This window comes from Engystomops pustulosus, chromosome 2 (assembly GCF_040894005.1).
Source record: "Engystomops pustulosus chromosome 2, aEngPut4.maternal, whole genome shotgun sequence".
Taxonomy (NCBI): Eukaryota; Metazoa; Chordata; class Amphibia; order Anura; family Leptodactylidae; genus Engystomops; species Engystomops pustulosus.
The window spans coordinates 81,695,934-81,717,152 of NC_092412.1; the positions used below are offsets into that span (position 1 = coordinate 81,695,934).

Consider the following 21,219-nt stretch of genomic DNA (forward strand, 5'->3'; position numbering starts at 1 on the left):
TGAACGGAATTTGGATCTTTGGTACAAAGAAAATCCTGGTAAGTAACAAGTTTTCATTACTATCATTACTATCATTACATTACTATCTTTGATAAGTCAGGTTGTTTTATGTGAATGAATGGGAAGTCGCCTGTTGAGATTGTAGGTTAACGTTAAGTGTGAGCGGTTGTGTTTAGTGTACAGAGGTAAAGTTGTAGGAAAAAGGGTGTTCCTTGATATAGCTGTACATTTTCCTTTGTCTGTACATTTTCCTAGATTGAATGAGTATAAAGGCTTAAGCAGTGTGTAAAGTAGCCTTTCGGAACGTTAGTATAGTAGGTAAACTGTGTTTGTTTAGTTTGTCATTTTGTGTGTTTGTCAGTGTGTATTGTTGTAACAGAGATGGAACTTGTTCAAAACTTTGTGAAAAAGTATGCGTCTGCTAGATACCAGTTATGTGCAGATGGTTCACTAGAGGAGCAATATAAGGAGCTGATGATGCAGTGTAAGGCCCATAATAAGAAGTTAGATAGGAAAGTGCTCAGTAAGAGAGGGAAGAAAGAAAGGTTGGGCAATGAAATTATGATGTTAATTAAGATGAAAGAATTGGCTGAGGTAAAGGAAGTAAATTGGTACATACAAAGGCTCCAATGTAAGGAAAGTATAGACAGAATCAGTGACACTGTGATTGAAATTTCTGCTAAAACAACTAGTGAGATGGATAATCTACAAGCAAAGGTGGATGAGCTGACTTTAAGAAATGAAGATTTGGATAAGCAGCTACATGAGTGTAGATTGAGTTCTGTGTCTACTGAAACTCATACACAGTCCTTAGAAAGGGAGATCCATCAGAGGGACATGATAATTACCTCACTAAAGGGTCAGTTGTCTGAAACAATGGCCCAACTGTGTAAACAAGAAGAGCAGATACGGTCCTTCCAACTACAGAACCAGACGTGCCATAAAGCAGCAGATGTCTGCATTGTCACACCCGGGAGTGATGAACACAATCTAATACCTGCAGAAAAGTCTCCAACACTCACCATCCAGGATAGACTACATCTGTGTCAGGTCATTGGAGAATGGGATACAAATGAATCACCAATAATTGTATCCAATAAATTTGAAGCTGTGGTGAAGCAATACAACTTATGTAATAAGGATGCCTGGTCTCTGCTCCAAGCATGGCTTCCTGGGCCTCTGGCCACACAATTGTCGTCTGCACACATGGGAGATGAGGATTGTGGTGCAGACTTAAGAAGGAAGGAATTGCAGCGTATCATGGGAGGGAGAGATGTAAGGGGTGAGAATACCCTGAGAAGATATAGGTTCAGGACAGGTGATGACCCCCTTATCTTCTGTAACAAGTCCCTGACCTTATTTAGGAGTGTTTACAACTGCCACGATATGTCTCAGGATGACTCTGATTTCCTCTATTTAATGGCAAATCAGTGTAATGTGGATTACACCACAAAAATTGGCCTGAGGAATGCCAAATCCCTAGAGAACTTTATTAATATACTCAGGGACTGGTGTGAGGAGTCTAACTATAGGGATGAACCATCAGGAAATCTATCTCCAGAGTACAGAGCTAGGAGGACGAGATATGTCAGGTATTGCTATGGATGTGGGAGGCCAGGACATATTAAACGTTTCTGTGATGTAAATAATGCAAACCATGAGACACATTATAATTCATTGCATGCAGAAATTGATGTCATTGAGCCTGAGACCATTGAGGAGGCCATGACATCTTTTGGAAGTAGCCACACAGAGGCATATGAGGTGACCCTGGCACCTCCTGAAAATAGCCATACAGAGACATGTGAGGAGAACACATCACATGCAAATAAGATTCCCAATATACACAGGGATAAGAAAGAACAGCCTCCCTCTCACTGCAGACAGCACAAGGAAGGTGCTAATGTCCCAGTGTACAATCCATGGGCAGGGCTGCCATTCTGGCTATTCTGGAGCTGGTCACAGATCGCCCTCCCCCTGCTAATAAACTCTGCACAGTACAGCAGCAGCGTGGCTTATTAATGTGTGGATATACCAATACACATTGTGAATGAATAGACTTGGAATTGTGTTGATGGTATGAATTGCAAGGTTTCTAACTATGTTTTCTTTCTCTTGTAGACTGGATTTCTTTTGTCACATGACTCCAGGACAAAGAAATTAACACTTTGTTTTGTTTCTACAGGCTCCATTTTTTGATCTCGTGTTTTACATATCTGTTTTAAGTATTGTTTGTGTGATAACTGTCATTGTGTTTTTGTTTTAGGCAACAAGGTGGTTGGCTGAAGAAACAAGTTATTAATATTGACATTTTTGTTTACAGGTCATAAAAAAGGTAGTATGTATACAAATAAAACCACGTGGTGTAATGAGCTCAGAATTTATGAGGGTTAATTGTTTGCAAACAATTAAAAATATGAAGTAACATCCCATTGTGATGTGTAGGTCCTGTGTGTAATATAATTGTTGTTTTTTTTTTGTGCTATGTCTGTTCTTTATCTTGTCCCATAGATGACTTTACTTAATCATTGACAGAAGAAGGATTGGAAACTGCCTGTTGTCCCACCCTAAGATGTGTAGAAGCTGAATTAGCTCTCATTGTTTTATGTTGTCTGTTTTGTGTTCTGTTAAATGTAGTATGTAAACTGTGTCAATACACATTTTTTGTTTTTGTTCCTGATGCTCAGGAATGTTGGATTTGTTGGATTTTTTTTTTTCCCCATTTTTTTTTAAATGGAGCATTTTTTTTTCTTGATTCAAGTATTATTATTTTTTTTTTATACAGTGTTTGGTACCATTTTGTGGTACCAAAGGGGCATGGTTTTAGAGAGTAATGCAGTACCAAAGGGGCAGACTATAGTGAATTCACATAAATATTTAATTTTTTTTTATTTAAGGTTTTTTTCTCTGATACATTTGTCTCACTGGCAACTTAATTTTAAGTTTCTCAAACAAACTGCACGCTCCTTTATACCAGTAAAGCATCTAAATGAAGAACATAGGGTATTAAAAGCAGCATTCAGTTTGAATTTTTTTTTATTTTAATGTTCTTAATCTATGTGTGTGTCTTCAAGGTTGCGTAAAACATATAGTAATTAATGGCTCAGTATACGGTTACTATATTGTATAATGCACAAGTAAGATTACCAATATAAGAGGTTAGATGGACACCTACTCTAAAGGTTGATTAGTGTAATGACTTATAATTTTTTTTTTTGCTATGTGTTTTATGCACTTGATATACTTTTGGTTAATTTATAAGTCAGGACGATGGGAGACATATATAAGGTGTGATATGAACATTTCTATGGAGTGTAAATATAAACTTACAGAATTAGATTTGGTAATGGGAAAAAGCTAAATGAAAGTTTATGTTTAAACTAAACATATTTGAAGTCAAGTAAATCTGGAAACCCTTAGATAAACCACCCTGCAAACTTCTACTTGAAATCAATCCTTTGATTTACTATTGGTAATGTTTTATAGTTCTGTTTGGGTTTCCTTTTATGTAATTTCATATCTATAGCTTATGTTGATATCTACGATGTTATTGCCAGCTTGCATTCTATATGACGTGGGATTTATATTTGCATATTGTAAATATGACAGTTACTAGCATATATGGAGATCTATATTTGTTGGATAAATGGTATAGATGAAAAATGTTATTCAAGAAATGGATATGAGAATGAATGTGAGTGAATGGTGTGATGACCATTGGTGCCCTATTCCTTACCCATACAACCTTCAACTACTTTGTCTTGAGGAAAAGCCAGAAGAAGAAAGATCATTTCCACACCCAAAGAAGATAATGGAGGAGAAATGGATTTTATTTCTGTTCTAAATATGGTCTAATGGTGTGTGGGCCTTTCAGGCCCAAAGGGGCATAATGTTGGAAATATGACATGATGTGGCTTGAGAAAGTTTAAGGGTCTTTGTGGACAGAGGAAGAACTAAGCCATAAATGCCTACATTGCCCCTAATAAAGATTGCAGAGACAGCTGCATGTGATTACAATGGACTGTGCTATTACACCTGGAGGCCATCGCCCCCTGGAGATTCTACCAGATCCTGTGGGAAACAAAGTCTCAAGTTACTTGTCCTGCAAGGTTGTGGGATAAGAATGTATTGATTCTACATCATCATTGGATTGGCCAAGACAGTGGTGGAGGTGGGATGATGGGCAATGTGTGTGAGCTATGTGTGTGTGTGTATATAAGATGGTATACAGATCTTTAGTTAGAGCACTTCCTTCCCTACTATCTCTCTGTCCCTTAGTTAGTTTACCCTCTATGTGTATTCCCCTGTATTGTACCCTTAATAAATCCCCTATAAAGATCCATTGAATATTGTTGTTAATTTAATATTAACTGGCACCCCAAAACCAAGCAGATTTTACAGTGTATGTAAACTTTTGTCTGTCTGTCTGTCTGTCTCTCTCTCTCATTATTCTGGCATTTTGCAAATATAAATAATTCTGTTTATCCTATTTGATCTAAAATGGGAAAAGTTAATTCTGATTTCATGTCAGGTGAGAAAAACATGCCTTTTTATATAGCATATTAAAACGTCTGTTTTTACCTCTATGTGTCCCCTTAAAAAACCTCAGCAAACTCCCTCTTAACAATAGGCCCAGGAACATGCAGAAAGAAAGAGCGGCACTTCTGTGGAAATTATGTAGCTTAGTTGAGATAGAGACATATGTACACAGTACATGACTAAAATGATACAAGTCTGTTCCACCCATTATACCACGGTAAATAAAAACAAAATGTTGTTACACTATGTGAGAAATTTTAAAGATGATGCAGATAGAAATACAAATAGATATAAATACATTTTTAGACTCCCTTCATTTCCCCTTCCTGTCTTTTTTGTTGTTTTCATGCTTTTTGCTTGTATCCCTTTGGTTTAATATTAGACACTGTATCACTCTCATAACCTATGTTGATGTACTGCTCTGTCAATATATATCTCACAAGATCAGTGCTGTCTTTAGTTACCGTTCTTGTGTTGTCTACTTTGACTTCCCTTGTATTCCATATTATTAAAAATAAAATAAAAAATAAAAATGTTAAAATTGGAAAAACAACTATGTGGGAAAGCTTTTTACCTATTGTGTCACCCAATTCTTCCTCATAGACTGTAGCAGGGACCTAACTCCTTTTGGACCATATGACTGTTTGTGCTCTATCATGGTTTATTTTATTGTATATGTCCCATATGATTTGTAAAGTGCTATGGAATATGATGGCGCTATATAAATAATGATTATTATTATTATTAAAGTAAATCATCCAATGCTTAAAAAAATCTGTTTATAAAATTTTGATTGATTTGTCAAGTGAGGATTGTACAGGCCGGCTGACATTTTAATTTGTAATATGCCTGTTGTTTTACTCCTTTTTTGAGTATAATAAATATATTATATGAGTTGGAGAAATACTTTATCCTTTTGACAGGATCTTCTGTAGTTCAAAAACTTTGTCTACCATTTCTGTTAATTTCCTATTTCGTCAACTGTGTGTCATTGGAGAGAGTACAATACCTTGCCTATTTATTTGGTAAACTTGTCTAGTTTGTAGAACATGGTTGTTTTAATAGAAATGTCTGTGGAGGTTTGTTCTTAAGTTGAATTTGTATGTAAGTCGAAACTGTATATTTTATAATTGTAGATCCAGACAAGAAAAATTTTGGCCCCAGTGACAATTGGAGTTTAAACATTTTTTGCTGTAATGGGGCCAAGAATTATCCATAAAGCTTCATTACAGACACTTTACAGCTGATCATTGCAGCCTGGGACTATAGTAAAGCATTCAGAAAGCTTCACCAGAGGTCAGAGGGGTCTGTCTGTAACTATGGGTTGTTTGTAAGTCGAGTGTCCTTAAGTAGGGGACCGCCTGTATTTATTAAAATGTCATTGAGCAATTCATACATTTTTCCTATTGGAACTGGAGAGATTCTAGAAATAGGTATTTGTCTAAATATAACCTTTAAGTCTGAAATCTGAGATGTTTCACCATTTCTCTCATGCTCAGAAGATGTAGGAATTAATTCACCCAGATATTATCTCATTTGGTTTTCCTTTCTTTCAACTTTCGGAAGGCAGATTTCCATTCTCAATACATATACTGTAGTTCAGCTTTGAACTATATAATAATAATCTAAAAGGGAAGAGGCTTTGTCAGAGGCTTATGCAATGGTATACCTCATATTATCTTGTTAAAGCCAAACTTCCTGAACAGATAACTGAGAAATGTGGTTTCCTTTCAGGTTTTAACAAATATATTTATTTTTTTATTATTTATTATTTTAGTTAATTAAGTTATATACAGTTCAGCTTTCAATTTCCTTATTAAGAGTGAAGAACATTTATTACTAGATAAAGCACAGAACCTTCCTGGATCTATTGTATTCTACCTATATACTTTCCTTTGCTACAATATATTATTTCATTAATGTTATCTATCCTTTTCTTATCTTTTTCATTGGATGCCTTCATGCTCCACACATAACTGCCTACATTGATACTACAAGGCTACCTGCACACAAAGTGCATGTAACATTATGGACCCTAGAAAAAAACTCTTGAAGAGATGGGAGTAATGAGAAGAGGTTTGCTTTTTCATTTGCTTTGTGTGTGCCCTGCTCTGTGCTGTTGGTGGAGTCCGATATGTCCTTCATCTAGCTGCTAGTAGCCACCTTTACCTTCTTTTGTAAGTGACTGCCTGCAAACAAACTTGGCCAAACTAAGTCATGAAAAAAGGACATGAACATTCACTTTTAATGGCCAATTATCTGGCTTTGTTTTTTGTGAAAATGGTCTGACTAGGACATGCTCTACTTGCCCGAACAGATATTGGGGCACATTTACTTACCCGGTCCAGTCGCGATCCAGCGGGATTTATGAAGGTAGTTCTTCCGCCGTCCACCAGGTGGCGCTGCTGCGCTGAAAGTCATCTCATCGCGCCGGAATGCACCACCTCGGACCAGGTGAAGGTGAGCGCTCCCCAAGCGACACTTTTTCGGTTTTTAAATGCGGCGGTTTTTCGAATACGTCGGGTTTTCGTTCGGCCACGCCCCCCGATTTCCGTTGCGCGCATGCCGGCGCCGATGCGCCACAATCCGATCGCGTGCGCCGCAATCCCTGGGCAATTCAGGTACAATCGGCGCAAATCGGAAATATTATGGTAACACGTCGGGAAAACGCGAATCGGGCCCTTAGTAAATGACCCCCATTGAGTCCATTCAAATAAAGGACATGTTCTTGGATCCATTAAAATGTATGGCTTTTAGTGTATTTGGGTGACACACATACCTTCCCCACTCCCATATACACAAGAGCAAAGTCAACCAAACAACTAATTTCAGCAGAACTAATTGACCATCTATAGGCCCAGATCAGGTATTTGCATTTAAAAGAAACACAAAAAATGGTAGTGTGATGTAGCATTCTTTCATGGAAAGAAAATTATATGGGAATGATCTGTTTTTTAAATCTTAAAATGAATTAGTATGTACGTGGGAACTGGTGTATTTCATAATTGTAACTCCAAACAATTTTTTTTTGCCCTGGGACAATTGGATTTTCAAACACCTTGCAGCTGATCATTGCTGCCATGGGACTAAGTCAAAGTATGAGATCATTAATCTGTAAAGACAGAAAAGGAGATGCAGGCACTGATCTCACCCACAAATTATGTCCCTGCCTACTTGCCCGCACAGTGCTAACCCACAGGGGACAACAGTCCCTAGTCTGAGATTGAATCCAGAACAGATGACAGACAAATAGACACAATTGAAGTCCTCATTACCAGGTCAAATCTAAGATGGCAACAAGGTGTAAAATTGTTAGGTAAAAGAGTGGCAAAAGCACTGTGAGTAGCCAGAAACTAGCATAACCAGCCCTGAGTGAACTGAGGATTAGGTATTTTAGGAGTTCATAGATTCCGCCCCAACCACTGATTGGATTGGCTAACCATTACCCAAACCACATGTGACAACCCCCAGCTCAGAAACAAGATGTATTCACCCAGCTTTCCATATAATATTCACTAAACTTAGCCACAGGGACTAACTCTGCAATGCAGACTGTTAATCACAGCCTCAAGCAGAGCAGCCATGAGTGTGGTCCACAAGCCCAGAACACTGCAGCAAGAACCCATTCTGACACTATCATACAGTTCCCAATAATTTCACTAATTATCTGACTTTGCTTACCTATGTTGGCCTTCTCTGTTGCCAATTTGTACCCAAAGCATAGGACTAATTCCCTACCTTCCTGAGTGTAATTGTCTTTACAGACCACAGACTAAATATTGATGTTTATTTTCATTATTAATTTCTAGATTTTTCAGTTTTATGTCTTATATTTTTAGCCCTATTTAAGATATATTTATATGTTATGTGCCTTAAAGCATCAATGAATTTAAGCAAAACTATTTTTAACTGAAATTTGTGAATTTGACCAGTTGCGTCAGAAAGCCTGTGACATTCAGCAGCTTTTCAAGGTAAGGCATAAACACTGCAGTGATTTATATCATGCGGAAGAGGATGTTATGTATGCTAATGTTTGCTTGTGTAAACACCCAAAGCAGAAACATCTTGGCTATGAGAAAAATGCATTAAATATTTAGTGCCTCTTCTACATGTTATTTGTAGGGTGGGTTTACCCTTGAGCATAGATAATAAGAAATGAATAGAGCGAAGACTGCAGTAGCAAATGCATTAACTGGTAATTGGAAATCAATAAAAATATGAAACCTATCGTAAAGGCAACAGGCATCAGAACATCACTACTAGAAATGAAGATAATACATAAACACAAAGGACATTAAATAGTACAAATTGAATTTAAATATCTAAATAATGAACCTGCTATTTTTAGATCAATACTAACAGGCCCCATTTCCCCTATAATTAATGCTTACATATGAAATTGATTCAAATAACAATGTCTGATCCTAAGGAGATCTAAATATATCGATGTTGAACAAAACATCTGACTAATTTAAAGCCCATTTAGTTTAATTTTACACTTGCTATATGGCTTAATTATACCCAGAAAAAATGCACCAAAATTATGGTAGATTTTAGTTGTAAACTGAGTGGTAAGTCTCTTGACTACATTTCTGTCAATTGGGTACTCTCCATCAATGACCATCTTCCTCACTGGGTCAGTTGTCTCGAAGGTTAAAAAGTAGTCCAGGAGGTGGTTTCTCTATGCAGACACTGTGACATTGGTAATATTCTTATATTTGTTATCTTTGGCCTAATTTCTTTTCAAAAGAACTAACATTATGCTAACGAGCCTGAAAGGATACAAGACTGTTTCCCAGAGCCTCTCCATGCTGCAGATTCACAGGCTGTTACCCTGTGCAAGTAGCACTTCCTCCTCCCACTGTGTATTAAAACTTCCTGTACTGCAGTGAGATTACATCTGGCAGAGGGTAGGTAGGAGAGGGGAGATAGTTTAACAGCCTGTGAATCTGCAGCACGAAAGGGATCTGGGAAATGTCCCAGTAGCCTTTAAGGCTCATTTGCATAATTTAAAAAATGTAATTTTAGAAGGAAGAAGGCCAAGGATCACAAATATAAGAAGTCACAGTGCATGGGTCTATGGGTAAGCGCCTCTGTTATAATTTGCTTGATTTTGAAGGCAGATTTATATTCAAGTAAAAAATCCCTCTATGTGGATTAAATGGTCAAAACCATGGTGCCATTTAGACAATGTTTTAAAGAGTAGCCTTAAGCTGAAATCATTCAGTGACACATTACACATTGCTACATTACAAGTATTTCTGTGCACATTGCATGAGCTTATGCAGCACATCAGTCCCTATATTAATTCTGTGCCAGTAAGTGCACAGTCTAGTGCAGTGATGGCAAACCTTTTAGAGACTGAGTGCCCAAACTACAACAAAGATCCGCTTATTTATCGCAAAGTGCCAACACAGAAATTTCATTTGTGATTTCTACTCCCTGCTCTGTCACAGTTTTCATTGATACCAGCCCCTGAGGACACCAATAAAGCAGAAAATAGTCCCAGGTACAGCTGTCACTTTAAAATAGCTCTGTGCACAGCAAGTCCTGGGCTGTCTGGGACTGCAGGAAGATACCTGGAGATCATCTCTGGTGATGGCCTGAGTGCCCACAGAAAGGGCTCTGAGTGCCACCTCTGTCACCAGTGGTCTAGTGGATAGAAGTGCTGTATCTCTAAGGCATTGGAGATAGTGGAGGTTGTGAGTTCAAATGCCCTATATTAATTCTGTGTAGCATCACTTGTCATAGGAAAAATGATAAGCTTCACAAAAAATATAGAGTAAAAATTTATTATAAAGGGATCATGGAGAAAACCTTTTAAGTGCCTGTATATTTGATGTGTTAGTTGTAATGAATGAAAATAAGCATGATTATGAGGAAATGTACCTTGTTTACAAAGTGGAAAATAAAATACAACTTTTAATAAATATAACGTTAAAAGGTCAGCTGCAGCAGCTGTAGCTACAGTTGCCCCCCATTCCCCCTGGGACTCAGCAGGCAGAGAGCCAGGTAATGTGAAATAAAGTTTTATAAAGTACTAAAATGATGCAGAATGCTGACAGATACATTTTTAAAATCAGCATAACAAACTATTGGAACCTGTCACAAAATTACATTCACTTCAACTATTAAGAGACTTGTAAAGCCCAGTGCCAGCTGTCATACTGAGCCTGTCCAGTAGTTTTTGTTCTGGGCACCATCGTAGTTCAAGGACTCATGTCAAGTCCTGTAATATTATTTCCCAGTTGAGCTTATTTTAAAAAGATAAGGATATTGCTCCAATACAACCAGTTTACAGTAGGAGAAAAAGGTGAAATATACATAACACTACCAGACCCTCCTGACTGCAGTAATGGAGATTAGGTGACACGCTGACGTAGCGCTGCACCATTTCACCAGATCTCCATGAGAAAATTTCCTCTGAACTCTCTCTCCCTGCAGTAGCTGCTAGAATGGAGTTACCAGGATGAGGTGTGATGTCACTGGTCACATGTCGCACCTGATCATGATCATGAGCTGATATAGGCGCGGGGGGGGGGGGGGGGTTTCGGGCGAAGCTTTGTGATTCCCACCTGTATGTGTGTGGAGGAATTGCCGGGCTGCTCTCTGCTGTTTGTGGAGGGATTATCAGGGTGAGTACATCTGCTCCAGGGTCTAATGGAGGGATCTGGGATCTGGGAGCTGGGTGTAGTATGTGCAGACGGCTGCAGTTTGCAAGTGTGGAAAGAAGGTGATATGCACAGAAACCCGGCCTCCAAGGGGAGCAGCGTGTCACATAGAGGAACCTGGGGTCACATAGAGGAGCTCGGGGTATGTATGTAGTGAAGGGTGAGGGTCATGTATGGACTGTGAGGGGTCTAGTGGCTGCATATTGCCACATTGGGATATACATCATTAATGTGGGGTGCAGTCTTCCGCATCAGGGGGTGCTGTCTATAACATGGGGGGTACATGCTGTGTGTGTGGGTGTAGTCGATAACATTGGGGTACATGCTGTATGTATGTGTGGGGGTGTAGTCTATAACATGGTGGGGGGTCCGTGCTGTATACGTGTGAGGGTGCAGTCTCTAATATGGGGGGTTTGTGCATGTAACATGAGGTACATGCTGTGTGTGGGGGTGTAGTCTATAACATGGGTTACATGCTGTGTGTGTGTGGGGGGGGGGTGCAGTATATTATGTAGGGGGTGTAGTCTATAACATGGGGGGGTACATGCTGTGTGTGTGTGTGGAGGGGTGAAGTCTATAACATGAGGTACATGCTGTGTGTGTGGGCGGGTGTTCAGTCTATAACATGGGGCTGCATTTTATAACAAGGGGGTCTTTGCTGTATGTGTATGGGGGTGCAGTCTATAACATGGGAGTCCATGCTGTATATGTGTGGGGTACAGTCTCTAATATGGGGGGAGTCTGTGCTGTGTGTGCATGGGGTGCAGTCTATATTATGGGAGGTATATGCGGTGTGTGTGTGGGGGTGCAGTCTAACATGGGGCTACATGCTGTGTGTGGGGGGTGTAGTCTATAACATGGGGTTACATGCTGTGTGTGGGGGGGGGTGAACTCTATAACATCGGAGTACATGCTGTATTTGTGCATGGAGTGCAGTCTATAACATGTGGGGTACATGCTGTATGTGTGTGGGGGTGCAGTGTATAACATGTGGGCTACATACTGTATGTGTGCAGGGTGTAGTCTATAACACCTACACACACACCTACATACACATCGTTTGTTGACTTGCATATAATGACCCCTTTTATTTATCAATTGTCCCCACTTATAATTCCCCGCCAATCGAATTGTGGCCCCTTCACCTCCCTCACCTCGCCCTTCACATTGGTACTCTCCATTATGACCACCTGCCACCCCACAAAGTGTTTGTCTCTTCTTTCTCGTTTTACAATCTGCTTATATGACTGTGTATGGTAATATTGTATATTTTCTTTTTTGATCCCTTTAGATTCTATTCTGTATTGGATCCTGAATGAAGCCTGTGCTGGAAATACCCAAGTGCTGTGCTCACCAATTTCCAAATTTTATTTAATGGAGCGGCAGAACACAGGGTTGACCTACTGCTCCATCAATTAGATCTACATTCATGTGATCAGTGGAGGTGCCAGAAGTCACAACCCCACCTGTCCGATTGCTATTCCCTATTCTGTGGAAAAGATCCTATACTTGCCTCTCCCCTGAATTCTACTCGTGCTTGCACCTTCTGGTCGTTGTTTGCAAACAGAGGCTGCAGCAGGGATGTTATGTACGCTGTAGCCTTATATTCCTCCCTGACAAACACGTCTGAGGCCAGGAGTAGAGTGCGCCAGTCACATGTCATCATCATGATGTCACCGCTGCAAACAGAGGCTAGGATCTGCAAGCAGGAGGATGCTCCCCTGCTATTGGGTAGATATTCCTATGTTGCGGACAACCCTTTTATGTCCCCTAGTGGCACATTTAAAAAAAAAATGTCTAGGCAATGTTTTATAAAATAATAAAAATAAAAATCACTTTTCTCCTGATTAATTTTATGTGTAATAATATAGACAATAAAGAAAAACCACAGAACCAGGTGGGCGTGCCATGCTGCAGGTAGTTGTTAAAGTGGAGGGGCTGTGCCACTGTAAATACATAGGTACAGCCAACCTGTAAAGTTATTTAAATATTCTGACAACTCCTTTAATTCAAATAGTTTTATGACTTGTAGAAGATTACTTTCTGTCTGTATAATGCAGTTGTTCCAAACCTTTTTGTAACCTGGGACCAGCTGCACCCCAAAAAAAATTTCCAGGTACTTTCAGGTTTCCCCTGACAAAATTGTGTGCTCCATAATTAGCTCCTACCTAACTCCAACCCATGTAATGTCTCTTTTCCTGCAGCCCCTATTCTAAGATGCCCTTTTTATAATGTCTCTTTAATGCAGCTCCCTCATTATAGTGCCACCATTTCTATTGTACCCTGTTTCTGTAGCACCCTCCTTTTCTGCACCATTTTATTTGGTCTGTCTTCATAAGAAGAGAGCTACAGAAAAGGGCTAAAGACATTATAATACCCCTTTTTCTTAAACCCCCAACCCCCACATATAATGTCCCCCTGTATTAGGCCTTTACTCATTTGTGCACCCAAAACCCATCCAACCTGCTTTTCAATGTGAGAAAAAATATATATTATACTCTTCCCAGCTGCCCCAAAGCAGCAGTTGTCTTTTTTTTCTCACATTTTCTGTGGTAGAGTCCAGCTTTGAAGTTGCGTTTGCACGTGGCGTTTTTGATGCTTTGAAATGTGTGTGCGTCAGAACGTATGCGTTTTTTAATGTTACAATGCGTTTGACTCTGGAAGCGTATTTATTCATTGTTGTAAGTTTAAACAGCTGTGAAAGAGGGCCTACTTCAAATACATTAATGTATTACATAACAAATAGATTATCAATTTCTCACACTTTAACAACTTAAAAAAATCATTTATTTAACTATTGGCATCATAAACAAGTCACCTACTTCTGGTAACTCCATTCTAGCTTTTTCTATAGTGAACAGACTAGAATACTGACACCAGAATGAGACCTGCTCCTGGTAACTCCATTCTAGTTGCAACCCTCTCCCTGCTGCCCTAACATGTAAAGCGCCAGGACCGGCAATGATGCAATTGTATCATGTGACTGTTTCAAGTCACATGACCCTGAAGCACAGCTGTGATTAGATGTTAAAGGACACCTGTCATCAGGTCTCTGTCACTACTTCTGTCACCACTACCTGTTGGAGCAGCTCACAATGATCCCATCCCACCCCTTATCTAGTAAATTCATACATTAATCATTATAAAATCATATTTTCTTTATTATGTAAATGAGGCTGGTCACGTGGTCAGAGGCAGTGATGTCACCCCTGTTACCCCTCCCCTCTCCTCCCTTTGCTCATGTCTGTGTGTAATGTATAGTAAAGCATTGCTAGTGTCTGTGCTTTATGTGCTGACATGCTCTCCCTCCTAATACACATGTGTGATACACAGACATCAGCTACACATGTGCCTGACATGTTCTGCTATATACATGGCTGCATCCTTTTGTATCTCATACACACAGGCTCCTATAACTGATATAAGGCTCTCTAGGCAGACACATTATGATCCATGTTTGCTGACAATCTGGTTACAGTATCACGGTACAGGTTTATATACACTTTTATTTAGCTTCTGAACATTTACTAGTATCTGACACATAGAAATGAGAGAAAAGAGAGATGACATATGAGGTCCAAAGATGCATATAACACACAATGACACCCTCCAGCAATGCTATATCTCACCTAAAACACACACTGTTAGCTCTGCTGTACCACCATCCCTGATATAAAGATTTTACTTTGCCTGTAGCTTGTAGATTTACTCTCCTCACGTTGCTGTTGGCCAGCAGGAAATATGAGAGTCTGCGTGTGAGCTTGTCTTGTAATACAGGGGGAGGGTTGATGTAGAGACACAGCAGGGAGCAAAGAGGAGAAAGCATTCATCTGTTCTACCCAGCCCTAAAGTCAGAAGATTTACAGTTGGATTCTGGGGGAACCAAAATTGTGTACACCTAGACTGATAGAGACAGGTTATAATTATATCTGTGAAATTCTGTTTTTTGTTAATAACAGACGGTAAGTAGCTGGGGACTTGGAGGAGAAGGAGGGGGCAGTTTTGCAGAGACAATTAGGAGCATATGGGGTTGTGTGGATTTATTAACTATAGGAGGTTAAAGTTAGTAATTCTAAGTGGTTGAGAGCTAATGGTATGTGGGAGGTGTAGCAGAGCTGTGTGCAAACAGATAGCTCTGCAGATGTGTAGCAGAGCTATCTTTGTGCTTGTGACAAAGCAGTTTGTGTGAAAACTATTGCAGAGTTATTTTTATTTTAATTGGTGTGAAATATAATTTTTTCTTTTTTTGATTTCCAAATCTGGGGTGTGTCTTATATTAAGGAGCATATTATAGAATGAAAATTACGGTAATGATCCATAGAATTTTGAAGAAAAGTTTCAGACTTTAAATGGCATGACAAATTTTGAATTTGGGATAATAATCGACATAAAGCACAACCCATTCAATTAAGACACTGGCAGGGGGCTGTAGAATGTCAACATTTCATATTATGTAAGACCACAATGTATACATGGGGTTATAAAATCAATACCCCCCAGGTGAGAAGATAACTGAAATTATCTTCTAGGGCCAGATGTTATCAGTACAAGACTACTCAAGACCTGTGGTGAATAACTTTGTGGTAGCATTCAACATGAAGTTGGGAAGAGTACCACAACTTTGGAAAACATCTTGTGTGGTACCAGTTCCAAAGACACTTCACCCATCGGACCTCAACAGCTACAGACCGGTGGCATTAACATCCCATTTGAAGGTCTTTGAGAGGTTGGGTTTCACACATCTCTGCCCTTTAGTGAACTCATCAATCAACACCCTACAGTTTGCTTATCGGTCAAGCATTGGGGTGGATGATAACATCATATACCTTCTACATCAAACTATATCTCACACTGTGAGAATAATGTTCTTTGATTTCTCCAGTGCTTTCAATACTATACAGCCATGGCTACTAAGAGACAAACTGGATCTGGCTGAATTGGACCATCAACTCTCTAGATCAGTGGTTCTCAACCTGTGGGTCGCGACCCCGCCGAGGGTCGAACGTCCAAAACATAGGGGTCGCCTAACTTCATCGGAGCCCTGATTTTATTGCATTTGGGCACAAATACAATATTCCTCATGTGACCCCGCAACATGAGGAACTGTATTGCGGGGTCACAGCATTAGAAAGGTTGAGAACCACTGCTCTAGATGGATCCCAGACTACCTCACAAATCAACCTTCAATTAGCTGCTACCTTCAGAAGTTCTCTGATGACTCTGCTATAGTAGGAATCATTACTGGCAAGAAAGACAAGGAGTACAAAGAATTGATCCGGGCATTTGTGGTTTGGTGCCAGCCAAACCCCCTTAGGATAAATGCTGGAAAGACCAAGGAGATGGTGGTCTTCTATAAGCACAGTCCCCCTTCTCAACCAGTGGTTATCCAGGGGACGGACATTAAGGCAAGTCCTATAAGTACTTGGTTGTCCTCCTCAACAATAAACTGGAGTGGGCAGAGAACATAAATGCACTTCACAGGAAGGGTCAGAGCAGGCTATACCTGCTAAGGAGGCTGAGGGCATTCAGAGTGCAGGGGGCACATATTAAGACCTTCTTCCACTCTGTAGTCATCTTCTTTGGTGCAGTCTGTTGGAAAAGCACCATCTCAGATAAGGAGATGAGCAAACTGTACAAACGGATTAGGAAAGCCAGCTCTTTCCTGGGGGGTCCTCTTGGCACAGAGCAGGTGGTAGCCGAGAGGAAGACACTGTATAACTTATAAATCTATTTTGGAGAATAGCTCCCATCCCATGCGAGAGTGTATGGTGGCATTGGGTAGCATCTTCAGTGTGAACGTGAGCGTTATCCGAAGTCATTCCTCCCTGCTGTGAGCTGTGCTCACCAACTAACCAGTTCCTGCAGGTCTCATCCACAGACTGAATACTAAACTCCTGATCGTTGCTTGTCTTCTTGTGACTTTTTTCTTTTTGTTCATTTATTCCTAATATTATTGTTCTTTCATTGTTTGTACTGTACTCTGTACTCATTCTTCTGCTTGTAACGTTGTGAGTTTCCCCACTGTGGGACTAATAAAGGATTATCTTATATTATTTTAATAACAGAGTTCACCGTGCAATAGCCATGCAGGCATCACAGTGATAACCTTTAAACTAAACACAGTGGGGGAAATTAATTAATGTGTCTCATGTTCCGACAGTGCAGAGCTGGTCATCACTAGTCTTGTACTGCAGCAGATTCATCAACGTGATAATGAATCTGTTGCAGTATAAGACTGTCAAGTTCTACTTTCATTTTCAGGCTGAAGGACTCATTTCCATATGGCCACTTCAAAAGCACTCCCGTTCATGAAGTCACGCCTCCTAGTCGTAAAACTGGGAAAAATTGGTCTAAAAGTCTTCATAAATGCGTCAGAAGGCATTTTAGACAATTCTTTTGGTGTAAATTTTCAGGAACAGGTGCAATAATGAATTCCCTCTAATATGTCAGCAAGAATGGCATGGCAACTACTGGGGTGACCCACCGACCACACCATACTATTGTGGGTTTTGTGCCAATACTAAGACAAAGACTAGATGTCTAAAAAAATGGAGGCTAAAAAAAAGAATTGTACTTTTTACAAAGAAAATGTTTTTGTTGATATTTGTTTGGGATGGATATATTAGGTCAGTGTGTACTCTAGGTTAAGTAGTACTTGAAAACACAATTCAAAGACTTCATATTACCTTCCAGTAAGGAAAACAAAGTAAAGCATTTCCTATTGTTCCAAGAAAAAAAAATATTTCTTCCTTTGTTCATCTAAATGTATCTTTTATATAAATCTTCCCCTGATGCTTTGTACATCCAGAGAGAATTACCTAAGGTTAGATCTTTGAGAACACTCTTTCAGCACATTTTCTTTGAAGCCACAAATGATTTGATCTTTGATCACAGGCTTTCAATCCTACAAAGACCTTTTATTAATTCAGTGATGTGTTGTGTTATATTCCTATTTTTTAAAACTCATATCAAACTTTTGCAAAACAAGTTAAGTTTACATTTTACAATGAGTTTATATCCTAATATATGTCATACAGCATGGCTGCAGATATACAAAATGCATACAGTTAACTATACCTCTTCCAAACAATCCAATTAACTCTTCTAAATAGTTTACTTCAGAAGAAAGGCACAGGGTGGTTTAGGGCTCCAGGAAATTAAGGGATACTATGTTGCCTTGTCCCTAGCCAGGTTCCAGATGAGGTATATAGTTATGGGGGATGTATATAGCTATAGGGAGGCTATATATAGTTATATGGGGGCTGTATGTAGTTAGTATAGGGGGATACATATAGTTATTATATGAGGCTGTATATATTTATAATGGGAGGCTGTATATAGTTATTATAGGGGGACTAAATATATAGTTACAGGGGGCTGTATATAGTTATAAGGGGCTGTATAAAGTTATTATAGGGGGCTGTATATAGCTATAGGAGGATGTATATAGCTATAGGGAGGCTATATGTAGTTATTATAGGGGGGCTATATATAGTTATTATAGGGTGGCTGTATATATTTATTCTTAGGGTGCTGTATATAGTGATTACTGGGGGCAGTATATAGTTATTGATGGGGGGCTGTAAATAGTGATTGCTGTTCCCTGTTTGGACTACATTGAATGGGGGCCCCCACCAGATTTTTCGCCCAGTTGCCCAAACTGGATTACCAATAAACAGAGGATGTTCAAATATGTTTTGCCACTGTCACACAGATTCTGGGGACAGATCGAGGACACAGATATAGAGTGAGCCCTAATTCAGGTACTTTGTTTTTCATATAAATATTAATAGAATACTGTTACATTTGTGGCAGTAATTAAAAAATGTGGAAAAATGGGTATTAAAAGTATTGCAACCCCACTGTATTCAGTATACACTTCATTCAACAAGGTTCACATTTATGGATAGTTAATAAAAATTCCTATTTCCATTTTCTTTCCATTCAATTGAAATTTCCAAGACAAAAAAGGAGTGTGACAGTGATAACACACATCTTGAGGCATTCTCATTAGAGCTGAGTTTCAAGTTGATTATTACTATGATTGTCTGTTTCCTCAAGATAAGGACACTCTGTGCTAACACTTCACAGAAAGCTTGTATTAAAAAATGAAATGAGCAGGTAAAATACAAGAAATATATTTACCTCAGCTTTCTGAATGTAGATTTGAAGTACTAGATAAGAATGAATCAATATTTACATCAGTTTTACATCAAAGTGTATTTGTCCTATGGAAAAAAAAATATCGCAGGGTTTCATGAAATGCTACAAATGTGTATGTAGATGAGAAAAATAAAGGCTTCATAGTTCATTGTAGTTTTGTTTCAGGTTTTGCTAATTTAATGTACACTGGCCAACATGGGAGACTGCTTAGTGATTATTATATGGACAATTCCAAAGGGATATAAAGTGATTGTTCATGGCCGGCTGATCATCTCTGGCAAACAGTTCAGACCTAATTAATGGAATGGTACAAACAAGACATAACACATTAAATGGTTCAAATCAATTTGCATAGCAAATTACGGGAGACTGAACTATATCTGCTAAGAATGCTTTGCTGCACAAGCCAAATACTGCAATTCAATGAGAAAGTCAAACTGCAGGATAAATAGCTCATCACTAAGATAATGATATGGTCTATTGTTAATTCATCTAAAGATGGTTACTGAGGACAGCGGTTCTCAATCTAATGTATACAAGTCACTAGATGATCATGGAGGAGTTATACTTAAGTGCTATATTGTCTAGCAGTATGTGTAGCTTCTAGGAAGAAATTACATGGTGCACCATAAAATAGAAAGGTTTGAAGGTTGGTAAACTTAACCCAGGGATAAGAAGACTGCCTGATAGTGGGTATATACATATGGGTGTATGAGTGTATAAATTTATGCATGAGTACAAGTGATGTGTATATAACCTTTTGGAACATATACACATTTGTCTGGCTTGGAAGCAGTGAAATAATCGCAATACAATGCGACTACAATAGTGACTATGCCACCTCCATGCCATGTGTACACGGAGAGGCTTAGGCGGTGTATAAATGTATATATGTATATAAGAGTGAGTATAGAACTTTATGTGTGTATATGAGTATATAAATTTGTGTATAAAATTATACATGTGTGAGTATAGAAATATGTATATATTTTAAAGGGAAGCCAATAATGCAAAATGTTTGCTGCATTAGAATAACTATATCAGCAGAGAACAAGAAGCCGAAATGGCAGAAAGCCCTAATGGCACATCAAATTGCAAAAAAGAGCATCTACATAGGGGTAATGCACTTGAAGCAAATTGTTTGTATAGTGAGCTATAACTTGTAACAACTTTGCTTTGTGCTACATTAAGTAAACTATATTTTGCAAAAAACAGCAAAATCAGCTTCTGTATAGTTTTGCAACACTAGCATGAGATGTGTTTTATTTATATACGTATAGAGTTTCCTTCCTTGTTTTATGTACTTCCCCCTTTTATAACAGAAATAAATGCACCATTGGCAAAAACACTACAAACTTTTCATTTACAGGTCTACAAATGAGCAAACTTTGTCTTCAAAGTGCACACTATAACAGCCAGCTGGGCCTAATAAAGCATATAGGTGCCAAAGTACACTTCATCCCAAATGCAAAATATCTTATTAGGAGGATGTGGATTATTTTACAGGTCTTGAAGTAATATCTGTAACAGAGTCCTTTATCAATTAGTCAATCGTGAGCCTGATTTATTTTCCTCTGCAGCCAAAGTGAATAAACTTCATCCTTGACAAAAATTACATTTCCTATTGTATTTAAAAAAAATAATATTGTTATTATTGTAACAAATCTGGTCTCGCAAAGAATTGCAAGCTAAATAGGTCTGAAAAAGTTTTATTTGACTGGAGTATAAGTCTAGGGTGGGAAATGCATTGGTCACAGCCTCCCCAAAGTACATAGCTATTCAGCCCCTTGCCCCCATTATATGGCCAGCCAGCCTGCTCCAGGATATGGTCAGCCAGATCCTGCCC

At 38.9% G+C, this 21,219-nt stretch overlaps 1 protein-coding gene across 1 annotated transcript; it reads left to right on the top strand.

The window, feature by feature from the left end:
• Positions 1-381: 381 nt before the first annotated feature.
• Positions 382-2,022, top strand: LOC140117035 (posterior protein-like). The gene has a single exon (XM_072133469.1). The coding sequence runs from the start codon at positions 382-384 to the stop codon at positions 2,020-2,022; it is 1,641 nt and encodes a 546-aa protein (XP_071989570.1).
• Positions 2,023-21,219: the final 19,197 nt, after the last annotated feature.